The sequence below is a fragment of the Bemisia tabaci genome, chromosome 1, assembly GCF_918797505.1.
Source record: "Bemisia tabaci chromosome 1, PGI_BMITA_v3".
Classification (NCBI taxonomy): domain Eukaryota; kingdom Metazoa; phylum Arthropoda; class Insecta; order Hemiptera; family Aleyrodidae; genus Bemisia; species Bemisia tabaci.
Window position 1 is genome coordinate 90,135,554 of NC_092793.1, and position 16,763 is coordinate 90,152,316.

Genomic DNA, 16,763 nt, shown 5'->3' on the forward strand with positions numbered 1-16,763 from the left:
TAGTATCCTAGGGGGGGGGGGGGGGGTAGTTGGCTATCATCGAGTTTCAGAATCAGCTGGTGCGGTGTGTATGATGTAGAGCACCTGTATAGCCAAAGTATAGACAGGAGTGAAATTCCAGAAATCCATCAGGCCTCAACCGATGCCTCTACGAAGAAAGTTAGGGCCCCAAAAGGCAGCCAACCTATGAATTCAAAAGATCCAGAACGATTTATTATTACAATTGTTACAATTCGGCACTTGTAATGCACGAATTTGACTTAGGTTTTGCATAAACTTACTCATTTTTGCAGAAGAACACTCATTCATGAGCATTCTCGCCCATCTTGGTGTGAATTGGAATCTGAAGATTGGCAGTGAAATTTTGTGCTTTAGAAGGCTGGGTGCCCTTTTTGGCCCTAAAGCCCTCCATAAAGCGAGCTGTCCATACCCTTGCTATACAGTTACTCTAGAGTGATGTGTAAATTGGTTCAAGTTTATCAAAAACGACCGACGATATTGCAAAAAAAGAAATAAGAGTTCTAAAGTTTTAGCCCTCCACAAGACTCAATGTTAAAGACAAAGTTTAATGACTATATTCACCTTCAAAATATTTGTTTTCGGCTTTGAATTTTTGACTGGAGATAATTCACAACTGTTTGAACCCAATACTTCTCTCAACTCATTTTTCTTTTGGTGCGTTTATTTTAAATTCAGTTCAATCGATGTGAGCATGTGTAATTAACATTCTCCCAGTCTTGATTGTTACGGATGGATGGAAGCACCATACCTAGTGTGAAAGGGGAAGTCTGAAACAACTACAGTGAAATCTTTCTAAGTTGAACTATGGTCAAGAGAAAATCGGGCTAAGTTGCAAATGCTCTTGGTCCCCAGACAACACCAGTATGTAGGCGCAATTTCAAAAAAACTTTGACTAAAGACGAATTTGTGACTTTTGGCGTGAACAAAGAGTTGCTCAATTTGAAGAAAAAATATCGGAAAACCTGAAGAAAAATTGATTTTCTACGTCAAAAATAAAGAAGAAGAATTAGCGATTTAAGGAGTAAGAAACGTTTCAAAAAACAATTTCTAATAACGTAGGTACCTGTATGAAGGAAGTGTGGAAGTAAGGAGTCATTATCCTTACATTTTCACTTCTAGAATTTATTCTAATTCTCGAACTTGTTTCATGTCAAGCAGGAGAGCGGATAAGAGGAAAAGCTACTTAAGTAAAAAAAGGGTGGATGCAAAATTGGCAAAATTTCCCCCCTCATGGATTTTGACCAATTTTCAATATTTCATTTCTCATCATAACATACACCATTTCCCAAAATTTCAAGGCTTGAAATGAATTTCTTTCCGCGTAGCAGTGTTGTCAAGTTGAAAACTGTTGAGTTCCATATCTTTCGAACGAAAAAAGATATTGAGGTGTGGTTGGCGCTAAAATTCTTCCAAAATTGCGTTCTTTTGATGTATTCAGTCAATTTGATCGTTTAAGTAATTTAAGATTGCAATGATGCCATTTTTCATACTTTCTTAAGGATCAATTTTTTTTCAACCCTGGTACCTACAACGTCAAATGCCGGATTCTCGATTCGAACAAAAAGCTGCTCAATTCATTTTTCGTACTTTTCCATTTCTTTGGATATATTGTACTTACCTCCCAGGGAAATGTTTGATACAGGAGATATGAGCCATCAAAATTTACGCTTTGCGTGCGCCGACTGGAATCCGGGAGCTCGGAGTCGTCTACACACCCCCTCCCTTGCCACCGACAAGCTTTACAAGGTCGTTCCCATGTATCTTATTTATTTAGGGGCCTCACGGTCCATTGTTGCCATTTTTGACCCATGTTTAGGTTTTTTCTCAATATTACTGAGTAAAACTTAATTTAAACTGAAAACTGTGTGTTTCTTAGGAAGGAGCGTTAAAAAATGAACAAAAGTACATACACGGTGCCCCAAAAGCCTCTTCCACCCCCTCTAAAATTTTTCCTAATCAATATTTCAAAACGAAACTTTAGGGATGTTTATAGATCATTGTTAGCTACTTTTGGGGCCCCGCCAAAATTTTCGGGCTCCCCCATTGGGAGGGGCTATAGACCTTAACCATTTTTCTTCCAATAGCATCCACTCCCCTTTGTGACAAGTCCATCGAAAGAGGATAAAAAAGAATATTTTAAGCGCAAATCACAAGTCCAAATCTTAAATTTTGACAGAATGGCGGCCGGTCAAAGTTCAAAATAATGGAAATTTGACATCTCCGTTTTTGTTGACGGATTGAGACGAGACCTGGCAGACGTGGGTTTTCTGGGACGAGAAAAACGATTCTGGCATTGATTTTCCGAAAAATGTTGTCTTTTTCAAAATGGCGGCGGGCAAAATGGCGACCTAGAGCGGCAAGAGAATATCTAGACTGCTCATCGGTGGATTTGCGAGAATCTTGGTATCCGCAAGTATCTCGGCACCAAAAAACGAATCTTTCATTGGATTTTTGAAATTCTGAATAACTTCAAAATGGCGCCGGAAAAATGGTGGAAACTTGGTATTACGGACGCTTACAGTCGGATTCGCATGAGACTCGGGGTCCTGTTGGTTTCTGGTTCGACGAAAATGACTTTCTAGCATTACATTATTGAAATGTTAAATATCATTAAAATGGCGGGCAAGTTTCATGCGAATCCAACCATAAGCGTCTGTAATACCAAGTTTCCACCATTTTTCTGGCGCCATTTTGAAGTTATTCTGAGTTTCAAATATTTAATGAAAAATCCTTTTTTTGTGCCAAGATACTCGCGGATACCAAGATTCTTGCAAATCCACCGATGAGCAGTCTAAATATTCTCTTGCCACTCTAGGTCGCCACTTTGACCGCCACCATTTTGAAAAAGACAACATTTTTCGGAAAATCAATGCCAGAATCGTTTTTTTCGTCCCAGAGGGACGGGGTGCTATTGGAAGAAAAAAAGTTGGGGTCCATAGCCCCTCCCAATGGGGAGCCTGAAAATTTTGGGAGGCCCCGAACGTAGCTAACATTGATCTATGAACATCGCCAAAGTTTCATTTCAAAATATTGATTAGGTAAAATTTTAGAGGGGGTGGAAGAGACTTTTGGGACACCCCGTATGTAGATTTTCCGTACGTTGCCAAATGTTCGAAAAAATTGTCCTAAAGTGCGTAGAATTGGATTATTATAAGTTGAAGGTTTAGGAAGTGAATGACGACTCTCATGTTAAAAACGTAAATTTTAAGTTTTGTTTTACTATACTACGCATAACATCTACCATGGAAAATTACGATACGTCCCACTTCTGTGATAATTGATCCGGTTTGTAGCTCTTTGGGACGATTTTACTTGAAAATTTGGCAATGTAAGATAAAGTTACGAAGAATATTATTGATGTAATTTTTTACGTCATTTCCAAAAATGTACCCTGTTTTAAGGTAAAATTAAGTTAAACATTAATATAATTGAAAAAACACGTAAAAATAGGCCAAAAATGGCAACAACGGTCCCTAAGGCCCCTTAAAGGTAATTGGAAGCCAAAATGGCCAAAAATGAAACGTACGGAAGAATATGCATATATTGCACCCCCAAGGAGTGTGACTAAAGGTCAAATAACATTCAAAAGAGCTACCTTAAATATAAAAAGGCTGCAAAACGTGACATCTCGGTCAATTTTCACTTCGTGGAAATCCAGGTACAACTATGCCTTATTTATCTGTTGCATGAATGGATAAGAGCTGTTACGTGCATTAATATGAAAGTTGTGCCCCACTTCCTTGAACCTTAGGCGTGGCAATATATAAAATGTTTGCCACTCTTGGCTCTTAAGTACGATTTTATTGAACGTTTAGCAACGCAGGGAAAAGCTACGGTTTTTATCCTTTTTTTACGTTCGTCCCAAAAATGTACTCAGCTTTCAGTTTAAATTAAGTTTTACTCAATAATACTGAAAAAAAAAAACCTAAAAATGGGTATAAAATGGTAACAATGGACCGTGGGGCCCCTGAATATTTATCAGAGACCAAAAATTGAATTACGCTCAAAAATACATGCGAATGACCTCGTAAAGCTTGTCGGTGGCGAGGGGGAGGGTGTGTAGACGACTCCGAGCTCCCGGATTCAGTCGGCACGCGCCAAACGTAAATTTTGATGCTCATATCTCGCGTACTAATCGTTTCCCTGGGAGGTAAGTACAATACCTACATCCAAAGGAAATGGAAAAATACGGAAAATAAAGTGAACATCTCTTTTGTTTGAATTGAGAATCCGGCATATGACGGAGGTTGAAAAAAAATTGATCTGTAAGAAAGTGTGAAAAATGGCATCATTGCAATCTTAAATTACTTAAACGATCAAATTGACTGCATAGGTACATCAAAAGAATGCAATTTTTGAAGAATCTTAGCGCAAACCGCACCTCCGACGCGCGAGGACGGAGGGACGAGACTGAAGATCCCCTGACTCCCATGCGTGCACAGGGGACCCCCTGTTCACTCTCTTGCGAGCACGAGGGATGCACTGTCATTTCCTTGGGAGCACAGGGGCCTTCCTGTTCATACCCTAGGGGAGCACATGTGATCTCGTGTCCATTCCCAGGGGAAAGTTTTACCAGGGTATAACTTGTAAAGCATCTAAGGTAGATATAGACGCAGTGTTTGGTCGCACTGTATCCGTTCCCAAGTTCGGTGACGTCTTTGCAGGACACTGAAGGGTCACATATTAGCTTTCAGGGGAGCACACGGGTCACATGTTAGCTTTCAGGGGAGCACACGGGTCACATGTTAGCTCTCAGGGGAGCACACGGGCTCAACTGTCCATTCCCCTGGGAGCACATGTGATCACATGTCATTCCCCTGGGAGCGCATGTAATCACATGTCATTCCCAGGGGAAATGTTAAGCAGGGAGCAACCCCTTCCCCTCGCCAAAACGGCCGGCAGGAGGGGCATCCATACAGTGAAATTCTCTCAAAGCAGCATGTTAGCTGTCAATTTATATTTAATTAATTTAAGGCTTAGATTTCGGATTTCAAGTCGCAAAACGTACTTAAATATCCCAAAGTGACAAAAATACTGAAATATGGCAACCGCTTCGGCCTTTATGTCGGATTAAAAACGCTCCTTGGGTTCAAATATTTCGAAACAGCTGGAGCGAATCGGTTGATTTAATGCATGGTAATTGACAAATTTCATTGGTATGCTTTTTGAAATGTACACAGAGGACTCAGATTGGCGTCCGTTTCATTTTTTATTAGATAACTGGTAAATAGATGGTTCTTTTTGCAATCGATTGTTTTGTCTTCTAGCAGGAGTGTCCGTTTTGTTGCAGAAAACAGCAGGTGTCGTTTCTACTAGCAGACAAAACCCTGCACTACAAAAAGGATTCTATTATCCAGTTGTTTTAATTTCAATCAAACAGGGCGCGCGCATAAATAATGACACAATAACTCTGAACGCTGACACATGCATGCGAGGAAAAAAAGGCAGGTGTATTCTTGATCAATTGCGATCGATAAATTACATTTCAACGTACAAATTATCTGTACTTCGTTTCAAAAAAATTATATTTTTGTGGGAATTTCTAATAATAGAATAAACAGTCGCCCATTTAAGTCTTTAGTGTGCATTTGAAAAAGATCATGCGTGAGATTTGTCAATTACCATTAAATTAACCAATTCATTTCCAGCTCTTTGGACATACTTAAATGAACCCAAGCAGTATTTTTCGTCCAAAATGAAGGACGAATAAGCGGTTGCCACTTTTAAATATATTTTCGTCACTATGGGATATTTACCTTTTTTGACTTAAAATTCGAAATCTACACTTCAAATTAAATACAAATCGACACCTACCATGTCGATTTGAGAGAATTTCGGTGTATGTGGGCGAAAATTTAAAATGAGGGACATTTCAGGCAGGGACTGAGAGCACTCTCGAAGCGGAGCGAAGAGCGACTGTTTTGGCCGCTTCCGCTCGCGAGCGGTCCCAGCGGGTAGGTAATGCTCTCTTGCCGCTATCACACGCTGAATGTGGAAATCATCGGCCCAATGCCTGAATTTCGCGCGAGACGCGCAAAATTCAGCAACCATCGGACCAATTTTGAATTTGTCTGAACTATTAGGGTAGATTTGATACACATCTGGATGAAAATTTCTCAAATTTGCTAAATTTCAGCCGTCGGGCGATGACTGTTGACTTCCACATTCAGCTGCTAAATTCAGCGTGTGATTGCGGCATATGGTAATGCTCCTGAACTCGGGCACCACGACCCACTTAACCGAAACCTAACAGGTCCAAAGCTGGAGCATATTTTCGGTAAAGCCTTATCCACCGTACAGCCTATTTGCTCCAACCGCAGACACTGAAAGCAAGAATCATAAAGAAAGAGGAGAAATGCAGGCTCACCTCGCTCCACCTCGATTGATGTACATGATTACTTTCTAATAAGTCTGCTGGATCGGATCATCCCCCCCCCCCCCTCCTGAATAATAGGTCTGGTCGGGAGGCCGCAAACTTACAAATTTGAAAAAACTACCCACTCGAGTTTCATTCACCATTGTAAGCACACAAGATTACATTAAATGGATAGAATTGACATTATTGGCTTCGCCTTGACTTCTTTCAGCGATCTGTACAATTAAAATTTAATAACAGATTTTATAAATTTTCATAACTATGAAAAATAACTCAAAATGATCGGAATCGGCGCCGCGCTCCCTAATGGCGCGTCGCGGTACGCGGACGGACGCCGAGCGTCGGAATACTCTTTTTCCTCCTTAGCTCGCCGGCGCAGACACGGTGACGCCAAGCCTGTGCGCTCCGCAGCGGTGCCGAGCATGCAAGTTTGCGACTGTCTTCTTGTTTCAATTTTTGAATTCACATGAGCTTAAACTTAAAATAGGGCGAAAATTTCCCCCTTGCACTCCAGACCCCCCCCCCCCCCTTATAGGACGCCTAAATCAATCTCCCAACAAGGATAGTAATTGGTGAACTGGCATGGACTGTTCATACCATTTCTGAATTAGGGTAACCAGGAATCAAAGCAGATAATCGTATCACCAAAAATTGCCTATCCGCTCAACCAGGTAGTTTAAGATTACGCTGGCTTAAATGGGCAATGATGTTGCTGTTAAATTGCTTTTCTTCGAATTTTAGTCAGTTTTTTAAAGTTAAATTAATTTAATCAGCATCTGGGTGCTCTGATCATTGGGTTTTCAAGCTTATGGCAATATAACATTGGTAGATTTTCGAGGAATTTACCTCTAAAATCTCTCCAATGCTTCGCCTATCAACATGTTTTCAAGCATTTCAAATCGCGTGAACTATCAGAAAATAGACAGTCCGCCTCCAATGCTTTTTACAAACGGTGATTCCAGGATGCATTTCGTGAATGAGTCTACTTTTTGGTTGATTGATCGCTTCTCCGAGTAAGATGGGGGTGCCAGTGCCCGCTTTGATTCTAGGTTACCCTAATCTAAATGTTTTAGATTCAGGAATAAAACATCCGGCAGTGTTTTAAGAAATCGAAAATTTATTCAAGAAATCAAAATTTAATCATTTTTAAAGTTCTCTTCCATCCTATGATAAAATAAGTTGTAACTGTGGGGTTTCTTTTCTTACACAAGTGAACAAGAAACACAATTTCTGGTAAAAAAAAGTACTATGAATACTGTGAAAAGAGAGGAGAATGACAAAATTAACTGAAGGAGCAGATATTTATTTTAGATTCTTTCTTATTATTTTTTCGTCAGTATTGGTTTCAAATCAAGAACTGTTTTCTTATTCAACATTTCCTTTTTGGGTGTCTTCATCAGCACTAGATGTGTGCCACGTTAAGCGCTCTTCATAGAACTTGATTACAACTTGTGGGCATTTAATATTTGCTTGCCGAGCTGGAACGAGATCTGCTTCATCATTGTCTTTCCTGGGAACAAACAAAAGAAGGAAAATAATATTGGAAAAAGGAGCAACCAGCTTTGATGCTAGTTGGATCAATTTAAATAAATTCATGGTTGTGACTTGTCTGAAAAAAGAAATAAAAACACTCAAATTAAGAGAATCCTTTGATGACATTTGGAAACTCAGACTGACTCATAAATTTCTAACTTACTCCCCGATTTTTCTTTGGGTCATCACTTCAATTACTACACTTTGGCGCACTTTGACTGAATCAGTCATCGTCAGATATCTTTAAAAAAACTAAAAAAGTAAATAATAAAAACGCTTACTAAAACATGATAAGGTTGCCATAATTTCTTCATATTTAAATTCTCTGATAATTTTCGTTTTTCCTTGCCTGTAAAATTGTCGAATTTCCTAATTTTCCCCGACCTTGGAACAAAGTTACCTCTTTTTTTAAAACAAATACGCTGACTTTGGACAAAATTTCCGTGTCTAGAGATCCAATTATGGAAAGAGGCATTTAAGAGCTGGTCAAGAGATGACAAGCCTTAAAAGAGGACCAGAAGAGGTACAGTTGAAAGATCTGTGATATGTTTTAGAGGTTAGTAGATGTGTGAGAAATTCCCTGACTCCTCCAGGTCAAAATATTTCATATCTTCTGATTCCTTTTCAGCTACCGACATGAAACTCATTTGGTATCTTAATCTGGGTATGAGTAATCATTCCAGTGAGTTCCTGAATAAACAGCACAGACATGTAAGTGCTGACAGAGCTGGTCCTCATTTGCGTAGGTTGGACAATGATGATCTGTGACCCTTTGATTTTCCGTGACTCCTCTCCAGCCAGTCTGGTAGACTTCCGATGATTTTCATAAATCTTCCGTTTTCCAGTTTTCAGGACCAAATTTATTTTAATTCGAGACAAGTTTCTTGTCAAAAGAATTTTTTTTTTTTTATTGCTTAACTAAACCTGTGATGATTTTGGTTCACCACAAGAGGAAAGTATGAACGGGGATGTTGCATGTGTGAGAAAGAGCCGTATGCAAAAACGACATTTTTCGCCCCCCCACTAAAACTTATTCAAACTTCGTCTATCAGTTACTAATACTGGAGCGCTTCTTTCCCCCAATTTTCAGACCCCCAAAAAATTTTGGGGGGGCGCTAGGGGGGGTGGAAGTCAAAACCTGTGAACCTCGATATCTTTCGAACGAAACAAGATATTGAGGCCCGGTTTGGACGAAAAATCGTCTAAAATTGCATACTTTAAGATTCTAAAGGTCAAAATCCCAAAATTAAATTTTTAACTTAACTTATGTGCTTTTTTTCAGTTTTTGAGGAAAAACAATTTCTTTTAAACACACTAAACTGAAAAAGCACAATTTTGTATTTGAACCAAAACCAGTTTTTTAAATTGCTCGTCTTTTTCCGCATCCAACGAGTGGTCGTATAAGCTGGGGAATCGAACGGTTCCGGAGTTATGATCGATTGAAGTTTCCGCTCAACGCGCGCCGACCGATTTTCGCGCTCAAAAAAGTCGGATTTGACTGTTATTAAATAAAATTGAATGTTCAAACTGAGCAAAATGCATTATTAGGGACTCTTGAGGGTCGCTGAGTTCAGAAATTACAGATACTTCCAAAAAATTCACGTTTTTAAAATTACAGCTCCGTAGCGCTATTTTAGAGGTCCACTGAGCGCCAACCGGCTGCTCAGTGGTCCTGTACCGAGCTGTAAATTTAAAAACATGAATTTTTTGGAAGAATCTGTAATTTCTGAACTCAGCGACCCTCAAGAGTCCCTAATAATGCATTTTGCTCAGTTTGAACATTCAATTTTATTTAATAACAGTCAAATTCGACTTTTTTGAGCGCGAAAATCGGTCGGCGCGCGTTGAGCGGAAACTTCAATCGATCATAACTCCGGAACCGTTCGATTCCCCAGCTTATACGACCACTCGTTGGATGCGGAAAAAGACGAGCAATTTAAAAAACTGGTTTAGGTTCAAATACAAAATTGTGCTTTTTCAGTTTAGTGTGTTTAAAGGAAATTGTTTTTCTTCAAAAACTAAAAAAAGCACATAAGATAAGTTAAAAATTTAATTTTGGGATTTTGACCTTTAGAATCTTAAAGTATGCAATTTTAGACGATTTTTCGTCCAAACCGGGCCTCAATATCTTGTTTCGTTCGAAAGATATCGAGGTTTACAGGTTTTGACTTCCACCCCCCCTAGCGCCCCCCCAAAATTTTTTGGGGGTCTGAAAATTGGGGGAAAGAAGCGCTCCAGTATGAGTAACTGATAGACGAAGTTTGACTAAGTTTTAGTGGGGGGGCGAAAAATGTCGTTTTTGCATACGGCTCTTTGCAATTGAACTATTAATTCTGATGTAAAAGTTCACGAGAAACACAATGGTCCCACTGATTTTCTCTGAAATCAACTCCCAAGCTCAACAAACGCTCTCAAAGTTGAGGCTGTAATGGAGGGGATATCCCACACTATCCTAAGAATCCACGTCTACGTCAAGACAAACTCTCCATACAAAGATAGGGAGCAAATACATTAGCAGGGTTGTCATGTTTTCAGTTTTTGAGTCACCAAATAAAATGGCAGCCCTGTCAATGTATTTGCTCCCTATCTTTGTATGGAGAGTTTGTCTTGACGCAGATTCTTAGGATAGCGTGGGATATCCCCTCCATTACAGCCTCAACTTTGAGAGCGTTTTTTGAGCTTGGGAGTTGATTTCAGGGAAAACCAGGGGCACTATCAGGTTTCTTGCATACATGGAATCAATAGTCAAATCGCAAATTCCTCACAAGTGCAACATCTCCATTCACTAACTCCAATGTAAACTAATAAACATTTCAGATATCGATTGGTTATGATATTTGACACCAGGCACAAGATACAAAGTTTGTAAATTTGCAAAATAAAAATCAAACATGGAGTTTTCGTACGGTTTTCCCCTGGTATCTTGAATCATTGAAAATGTTGTATTGGATCTTGGGCCCTGAACTACAGAACTATCTGTTGATTTTTAACTTTTCCCATATCTTTTTGACATGTTTTACGTGAAATTCTGAGAAGGATATGTATCTTGTAATGCTGTCATTCTTACCCAGCCTAGTGGTTTTGTACAGCACAAAATCATGAAAATCTAGAGAAGCCCCCCCCCCCCCCCCCCTTACTCAAGAGAGATTAAGAATTTGCGTGACTGAGCTGTAAGTTGTCTCAAGGTCTTACCATTTCATTAAAAACATTAGTTCACCGGATGAATCAGTGGCACCAATTATTTTTTCAGGCTCCAAATTTCGATCAAAACCTCGTGGTTTATTGTCCTCCTGAAAAATAAGATAAAATGAGAGAATGTTTGTTTGTCATCAATGATGCAAAATGGTAGCTACATACATTTAAACTGGACGATTACAGGTTCAAGAGCATAACAAAAATACTATACATAAGGGTGGATTTCAACCAACAGGAGAAAATGGCTCTGGGATAAAGTTGAAAAGTGGTTGGGCCATATCAAGCTAAAGACTACTTTTTTATTATCTTAAAACTCCATATTATAGGACATAATATTGTGCATCGCAATATCTCCGCCATTATGGATAGAAATGAGACTTAAAAGTAAAAAAACTACTATTATTGTCATTCTGGTGACGCTTCTTGTTTAGACATTGCAATCATTAGTTCAGCTGAGTTGAAATCTTCCTTTGTACTGATTGAAAGCAGTAGGCTGTAGCCACTGAAAAAACCAAAAAAATTAGAACTCTGCTCTATAAAACAAAAATTAAAAGAGTCAGGAAGCCGAATTCAAATTGCAAGAGTGACTTACATTATTTTTCTGTATGTGCCATGACATCAGATGCATGCTATTCTGAAACTAATATTTGATAGAAGAAGTATGTACAGAGGTGGTTTAAAGTTTAAGAATAGGACCAGACTGACATTTTCACTGTTAAGCATGTTGAAAAAAAGGTTTAGAGTCATTGAAATCTCGTGGGCAATTTTTTCGTGGTTGGTGTGACCTACCTCTACCCAAAAAACCGAACATCGAAAGAAAACATCATGATTAAAAGTTTAGAACGGCCAGTTATACGTCTTTCCCATTTTTTTTCCATTAACTGAAATTCACCCACATACAGGAAGGTTTCTAACTGGACAATGAGCCAGTTCGGCTGAATTTTTTTATTACATATTATGAAAGTCCTTGGTGAAATGAGTATACAGAATTTTTTTCAGATTTTTTTGAGCCCTCTGGCTCTGAGAAATCTTACTTCAAAAACGCCAAAAATTGAAGGTCTCTGAAACGCTGTTTGAATCGCGCGGGCTGAGAGCTGACGTCACACTTTAGGTGGTGACGACCCTTGGTTTATTCCGAGTTAGTCCGAACAATATGGCTGCTGCCCGGTTTGTTTATTTAGCGAAAGGTTCTAGCTGTATATTGTGATTTAGTGGTAAAATTTGACGAGAAATTTGTTGAAACATTTGGTTTCGTCCGAAATTAACTCTTCCTTGATGAAAAAAGGCGTTAAAGTTCGCGAAATCTATTCACCGGGCGACCGCGAGTGAGCATCGGCTATCGGAAACGACGGGCTCGTAAACAAACGAAGATTGATAACAGGAAGGATCCAAACAACTCGGAATCTTTTAATTTTCTTTACCTTTAAACCATTTCTGACTTCTACAAAGCATCTGACAATCAGTTTCATCGTATTTTACAACCTGGAGCTAGAGTCTATCGGCTCATTGTGATGTGTATTCAGAGCATTCTGAAACAGAAAGTCAGTTCTCATAAGTTCACACCCAGACATTCTTTTCTTGGATCATTCGCTTTTCATTTTCGCCTCAAATCAAGTGTTTTGTAGTTTCCTTATCTGAAGTATGTGGTTTTGAATACATACAAGAGTTTGAAGTTCACCTTTTTTTAGCATTAAAGCCTGTTGAGCCCTCAAACTTTACCGATATGATTACAGTTCAAGGTTCCTCTGGTCCGTACCAAGTGATTACACATCAAAGATGTGTCTTATGGTTCTTCAAATTAACAGTTCAGAAGTAAATTAGAGACTACAGTAACTCAATCCACTCCTGCCCTTTCCTTCAGTGTTTGTTCGTGTCTGTTCTTTATGCGTTACCACTCTAGTGCATACACCGGTAATGTAGGTTAGATAGGTATAATCGCATATTTTCTACTAGCAGTACCTTCTCTTTAGCAAAGAAATTCCACCAGTTGCAGAAAATTGTGTGCGTAATGAATAAGTGAATATGAATACCTCCTTTTGGTGACTCTAAGTGTCTCAGATCCGTCTCAAGGAGGTTTTGCATGTAGGTGCATGATCAGTTTTGCCAGATGAAATTACTGCCCTAGCAGCTTCAAATTTATACTTTGATCTCTGATTCACTAATAAATGACACTTTATGGTGTCATTTATATTTAATCAGTTCAAAGCTAATTCGACAATGAATCATCAAAGGTCCGATTGAGGAAGAAATTTTCCGGTGAGTGCCACGGCTGAATCAACATTCCAACTAGACTTGCGAAGGTGTCAACCCAAACAGATTCCTGAGGAAGTGATACCTATATGGTAAAAGGTAATTCTATTAAGGCTCTTTCATTTCTTAGGTGCGGTGTGCATTAAAAATGTTTAAATCTGCTCATCTGCAGTCATGTACTTGAAGAGGAGTACAACATGAAATGTAGGTGAAGTAAAGAAATCGTGGGAATGAGGTAATCCTACATCTTCTCCCCACTGAGACACGGATGAAGTAATCTGAAAGCCTTAAGCTGGAAGTTGCCAATGAGAGAGGTTCCATGGTGTTTTTCCTGCCTTGAAAGATAAGGTTGTGCTGCAGGCCTTAAGCACTATGGAAAATTTGAAATATTGTGATTTTAAACGCAGGCTATACTTCATCTAAGAATATGGAAATCGGTCTCAAGTGATTTCTCAGATAACTTTCAGAGTTTTTATTTTCATATTTAAGAGACAATTATAAGATGATTGTCCCACTGTTCCTGGTATTTCTGATTGAGAGTCAACTAGTTCCCTTGATGCATTCACTTTCCTTTCAAAGAATGAAATATTAGAGGTGACTCTCAAACACTGCAACCGAGAAAGGGCCTTTTTGCATCCAGTGCCTCAATTACGTATTGACTACGGTGTTCAAAACTTCTACTTTAAGTTTAGATTTTAAATGGAAAACAAGTCGACTTACTGCTCTACATATTCACAAAATTTTCTGCACGTAGAAGATATAAATATCGCACACATTTCAGAAATTTTGTCGAATAATTTTTCCATTAGGACATCAAGAGAAGCAATCAGACTAAAACTTAGTGAATCTAGGTAAGTACTTTCTCAGATTAGCCATGCCACTACTTTTCCTCACTTTTTCATTAATCATTATCCACAAAGTTAAACATACTTAATGTAAATGTTACACTAAACTTGTGTGTTTAACCTGATAGTACCTCAGTAATTATAATTATCTTACCTGTTAAACTGTATGATGCAATGAAAAAAATTTCACTTCGAGACAGATGATCATTTCCTGGTTGATACCTTCGCAAGTCTAGTTGGAATGTTGATTCAGCCGTGGCACTCACCGGAAAATTTCTTCCTCAATCGGACCTTTGATGATTCATTGTCGAATTAGCTTTGAACTGATTAAATATAAATGACACCATAAAGTGTCATTTATTAGTGAATCAGAGATCAAAGTATAAATTTGAAGCTGCTAGGGCAGTAATTTCATCTGGCAAAACTGATCATGCACCTACATGCAAAACCTCCTTGAGACGGATCTGAGACACTTTGAGTCACCAAAAGGAGGTATTCATATTCACTTATTCATTACGCACACAATTTTCTGCAACTGGTGGAATTTCTTTGCTAAATTAGAACGCTTAAGAAGGTACTGCTAGTAGAAAATATGCGATTATACCTATCTAACCTACATTACCGGTGTATGCACTAGAGTGGTAACGCATAAAGAACAGACACGAACAAACACTGAAGGAAAGGGCAGGAGTGGATTAAGTTACTGTAGTCTCTAATTTACTTCTGAACTGTTAATTTGAAGAACCATAAGACACATCTTTGATGTGTAATCACTTGGTACGGACCAGAGGAACCTTGAACTGTAATCATATCGGTAAAGTTTGAGGGCTCAACAGGCTTTAATGCTAAAAAAAGGTGAACTTCAAACTCTTGTATGTATTCAAAACCACATACTTCAGATAAGGAAACTACAAAACACTTGATTTGAGGCGAAAATGAAAAGCGAATGATCCAAGAAAAGAATGTCTGGGTGTGAACTTGTGAGAACTGACTTTCTGTTTCAGAATGCTCTGAATACACATCACAATGAGCCGATAGACTCTAGCTCCAGGTTGTAAAATACGATGAAACTGATTGTCAGATGCTTTGTAGAAGTCAGAAATGGTTTAAAGGTAAAGAAAATTAAAAGATTCCGAGTTGTTTGGATCCTTCCTGTTATCAATCTTCGTTTGTTTACGAGCCCGTCGTTTCCGATAGCCGATGCTCACTCGCGGTCGCCCGGTGAATAGATTTCGCGAACTTTAACGCCTTTTTTCATCAAGAAAGAGTTAATTTCGGACGAAACCAAATGTTTCAACAAATTTCTCGTCAAATTTTACCACTAAATCACAATATACAGCTAGAACCTTTCGCTAAATAAACAAACCGGGCAGCAGCTAACTCGGAATAAACCAAGGGTGGTCACCTAAAGTGTGACGTCACAAATCGGCGTTCGCGCCACGGCCCGGATTCAAATAACGTTTTTGAGGGGCACGATTTTAAAATCGCATTTTCTCCCCTTAGCAATTTTTTTCAAAACTTTTTATTGTGCTCATCGTTTTTCTGGTGAAATTTTACATATAGTGCAATAGCTTTTAAGCCAATCCCTCACCAGCCGAACTGCCTCATAAAAGAAAAGCAGCATGGTCCCCGTTTGGGAATTGACGTTAACGTACCACCTTACCACAAACTCCTGCCAAAAAAATATGCAGGTACAGAAGCCTTATTCCTGAAATGAGGAGGGCGAGGGAAGCATACAGATTGTAACAGACGCTTTGATGTTTAAGAACTTGAAGGGCCATTCAAAATCAGGACAAAATGGAAACTTGTTGAACCTGACCCCTCTGATTTAGATGACACAACTTGCACTGATTCTCTTTATGGAACTTGGCGTAATTTCATATGTTTTACGCCCACCAGTTCAATTTTTAGGGAGGTATGAATTTTTTTAAAATTGTCAGATCTTATGAGGATTCGCACCTTTAGAGGCCTATATCCCTGCCAAAATGTGTCTGAAATCACTTGTTCCAGTATCGTTTGAACGCATTAGTACTGGTCGAATCAGTGGTCCTACCTCCTAGGACCCACAGGGCTTTGCCGAGTAGGGAGGAGTATAATAAAACTTTTGGGTAAACGTCACTGCTTAATGCACCACTTTGGACAGTAGCGAAAGTACCATGAATCCTTAGGTTTTGGGCATGTGTGTGTGAGGAGACGAACCAAATTTCCATGCAAAACCGTCGTTTGGTATGGAAAATTGGCAACAACGGGATGAGCTATGACTCGAGGCGAGAAGTGCTGACCAGCCGAGCTCCGGCAGGATGGTCGTAATAATTGTCATCTCTAAGTCCATCTTGGGACGTTCTTGGAGCATCTTATTTTACCAAACGAGCTCCAGCTCGACGTCGTCATATTTGCTCTCCTGGTTGAAGGGCTATCCCTACGTCTTTTTGAACCAATACGTTGATAAGTCAACTATGTTCCATAATGCTATACTAATTTTGTTGGGAGGATCTGTAACTCGATCGACCCTACACCTACACCTACGATAGCCGTTGCTGCCT

The 16,763-nt window shown here is 39.1% G+C and overlaps 1 protein-coding gene across 1 annotated transcript in view; it reads right to left on the minus strand.

The window, feature by feature from the left end:
- Positions 1–7,494: 7,494 nt before the first annotated feature.
- The window catches only part of LOC109034976 (chromobox protein homolog 1), a 52,665-nt gene continuing 43,396 nt past the window's right edge, over positions 7,495–16,763 (minus strand). Inside the window, exons 5-6 of the mRNA XM_072306490.1 lie at positions 11,123–11,220; positions 7,495–7,907 (exon numbers count right to left, since the gene is read on the minus strand). Coding sequence (XP_072162591.1) covers positions 7,763–7,907; positions 11,123–11,220 — 243 coding nt within the window. The 3' untranslated portion in view covers positions 7,495–7,762. The remainder of the gene's footprint in view (positions 7,908–11,122; positions 11,221–16,763) is intronic.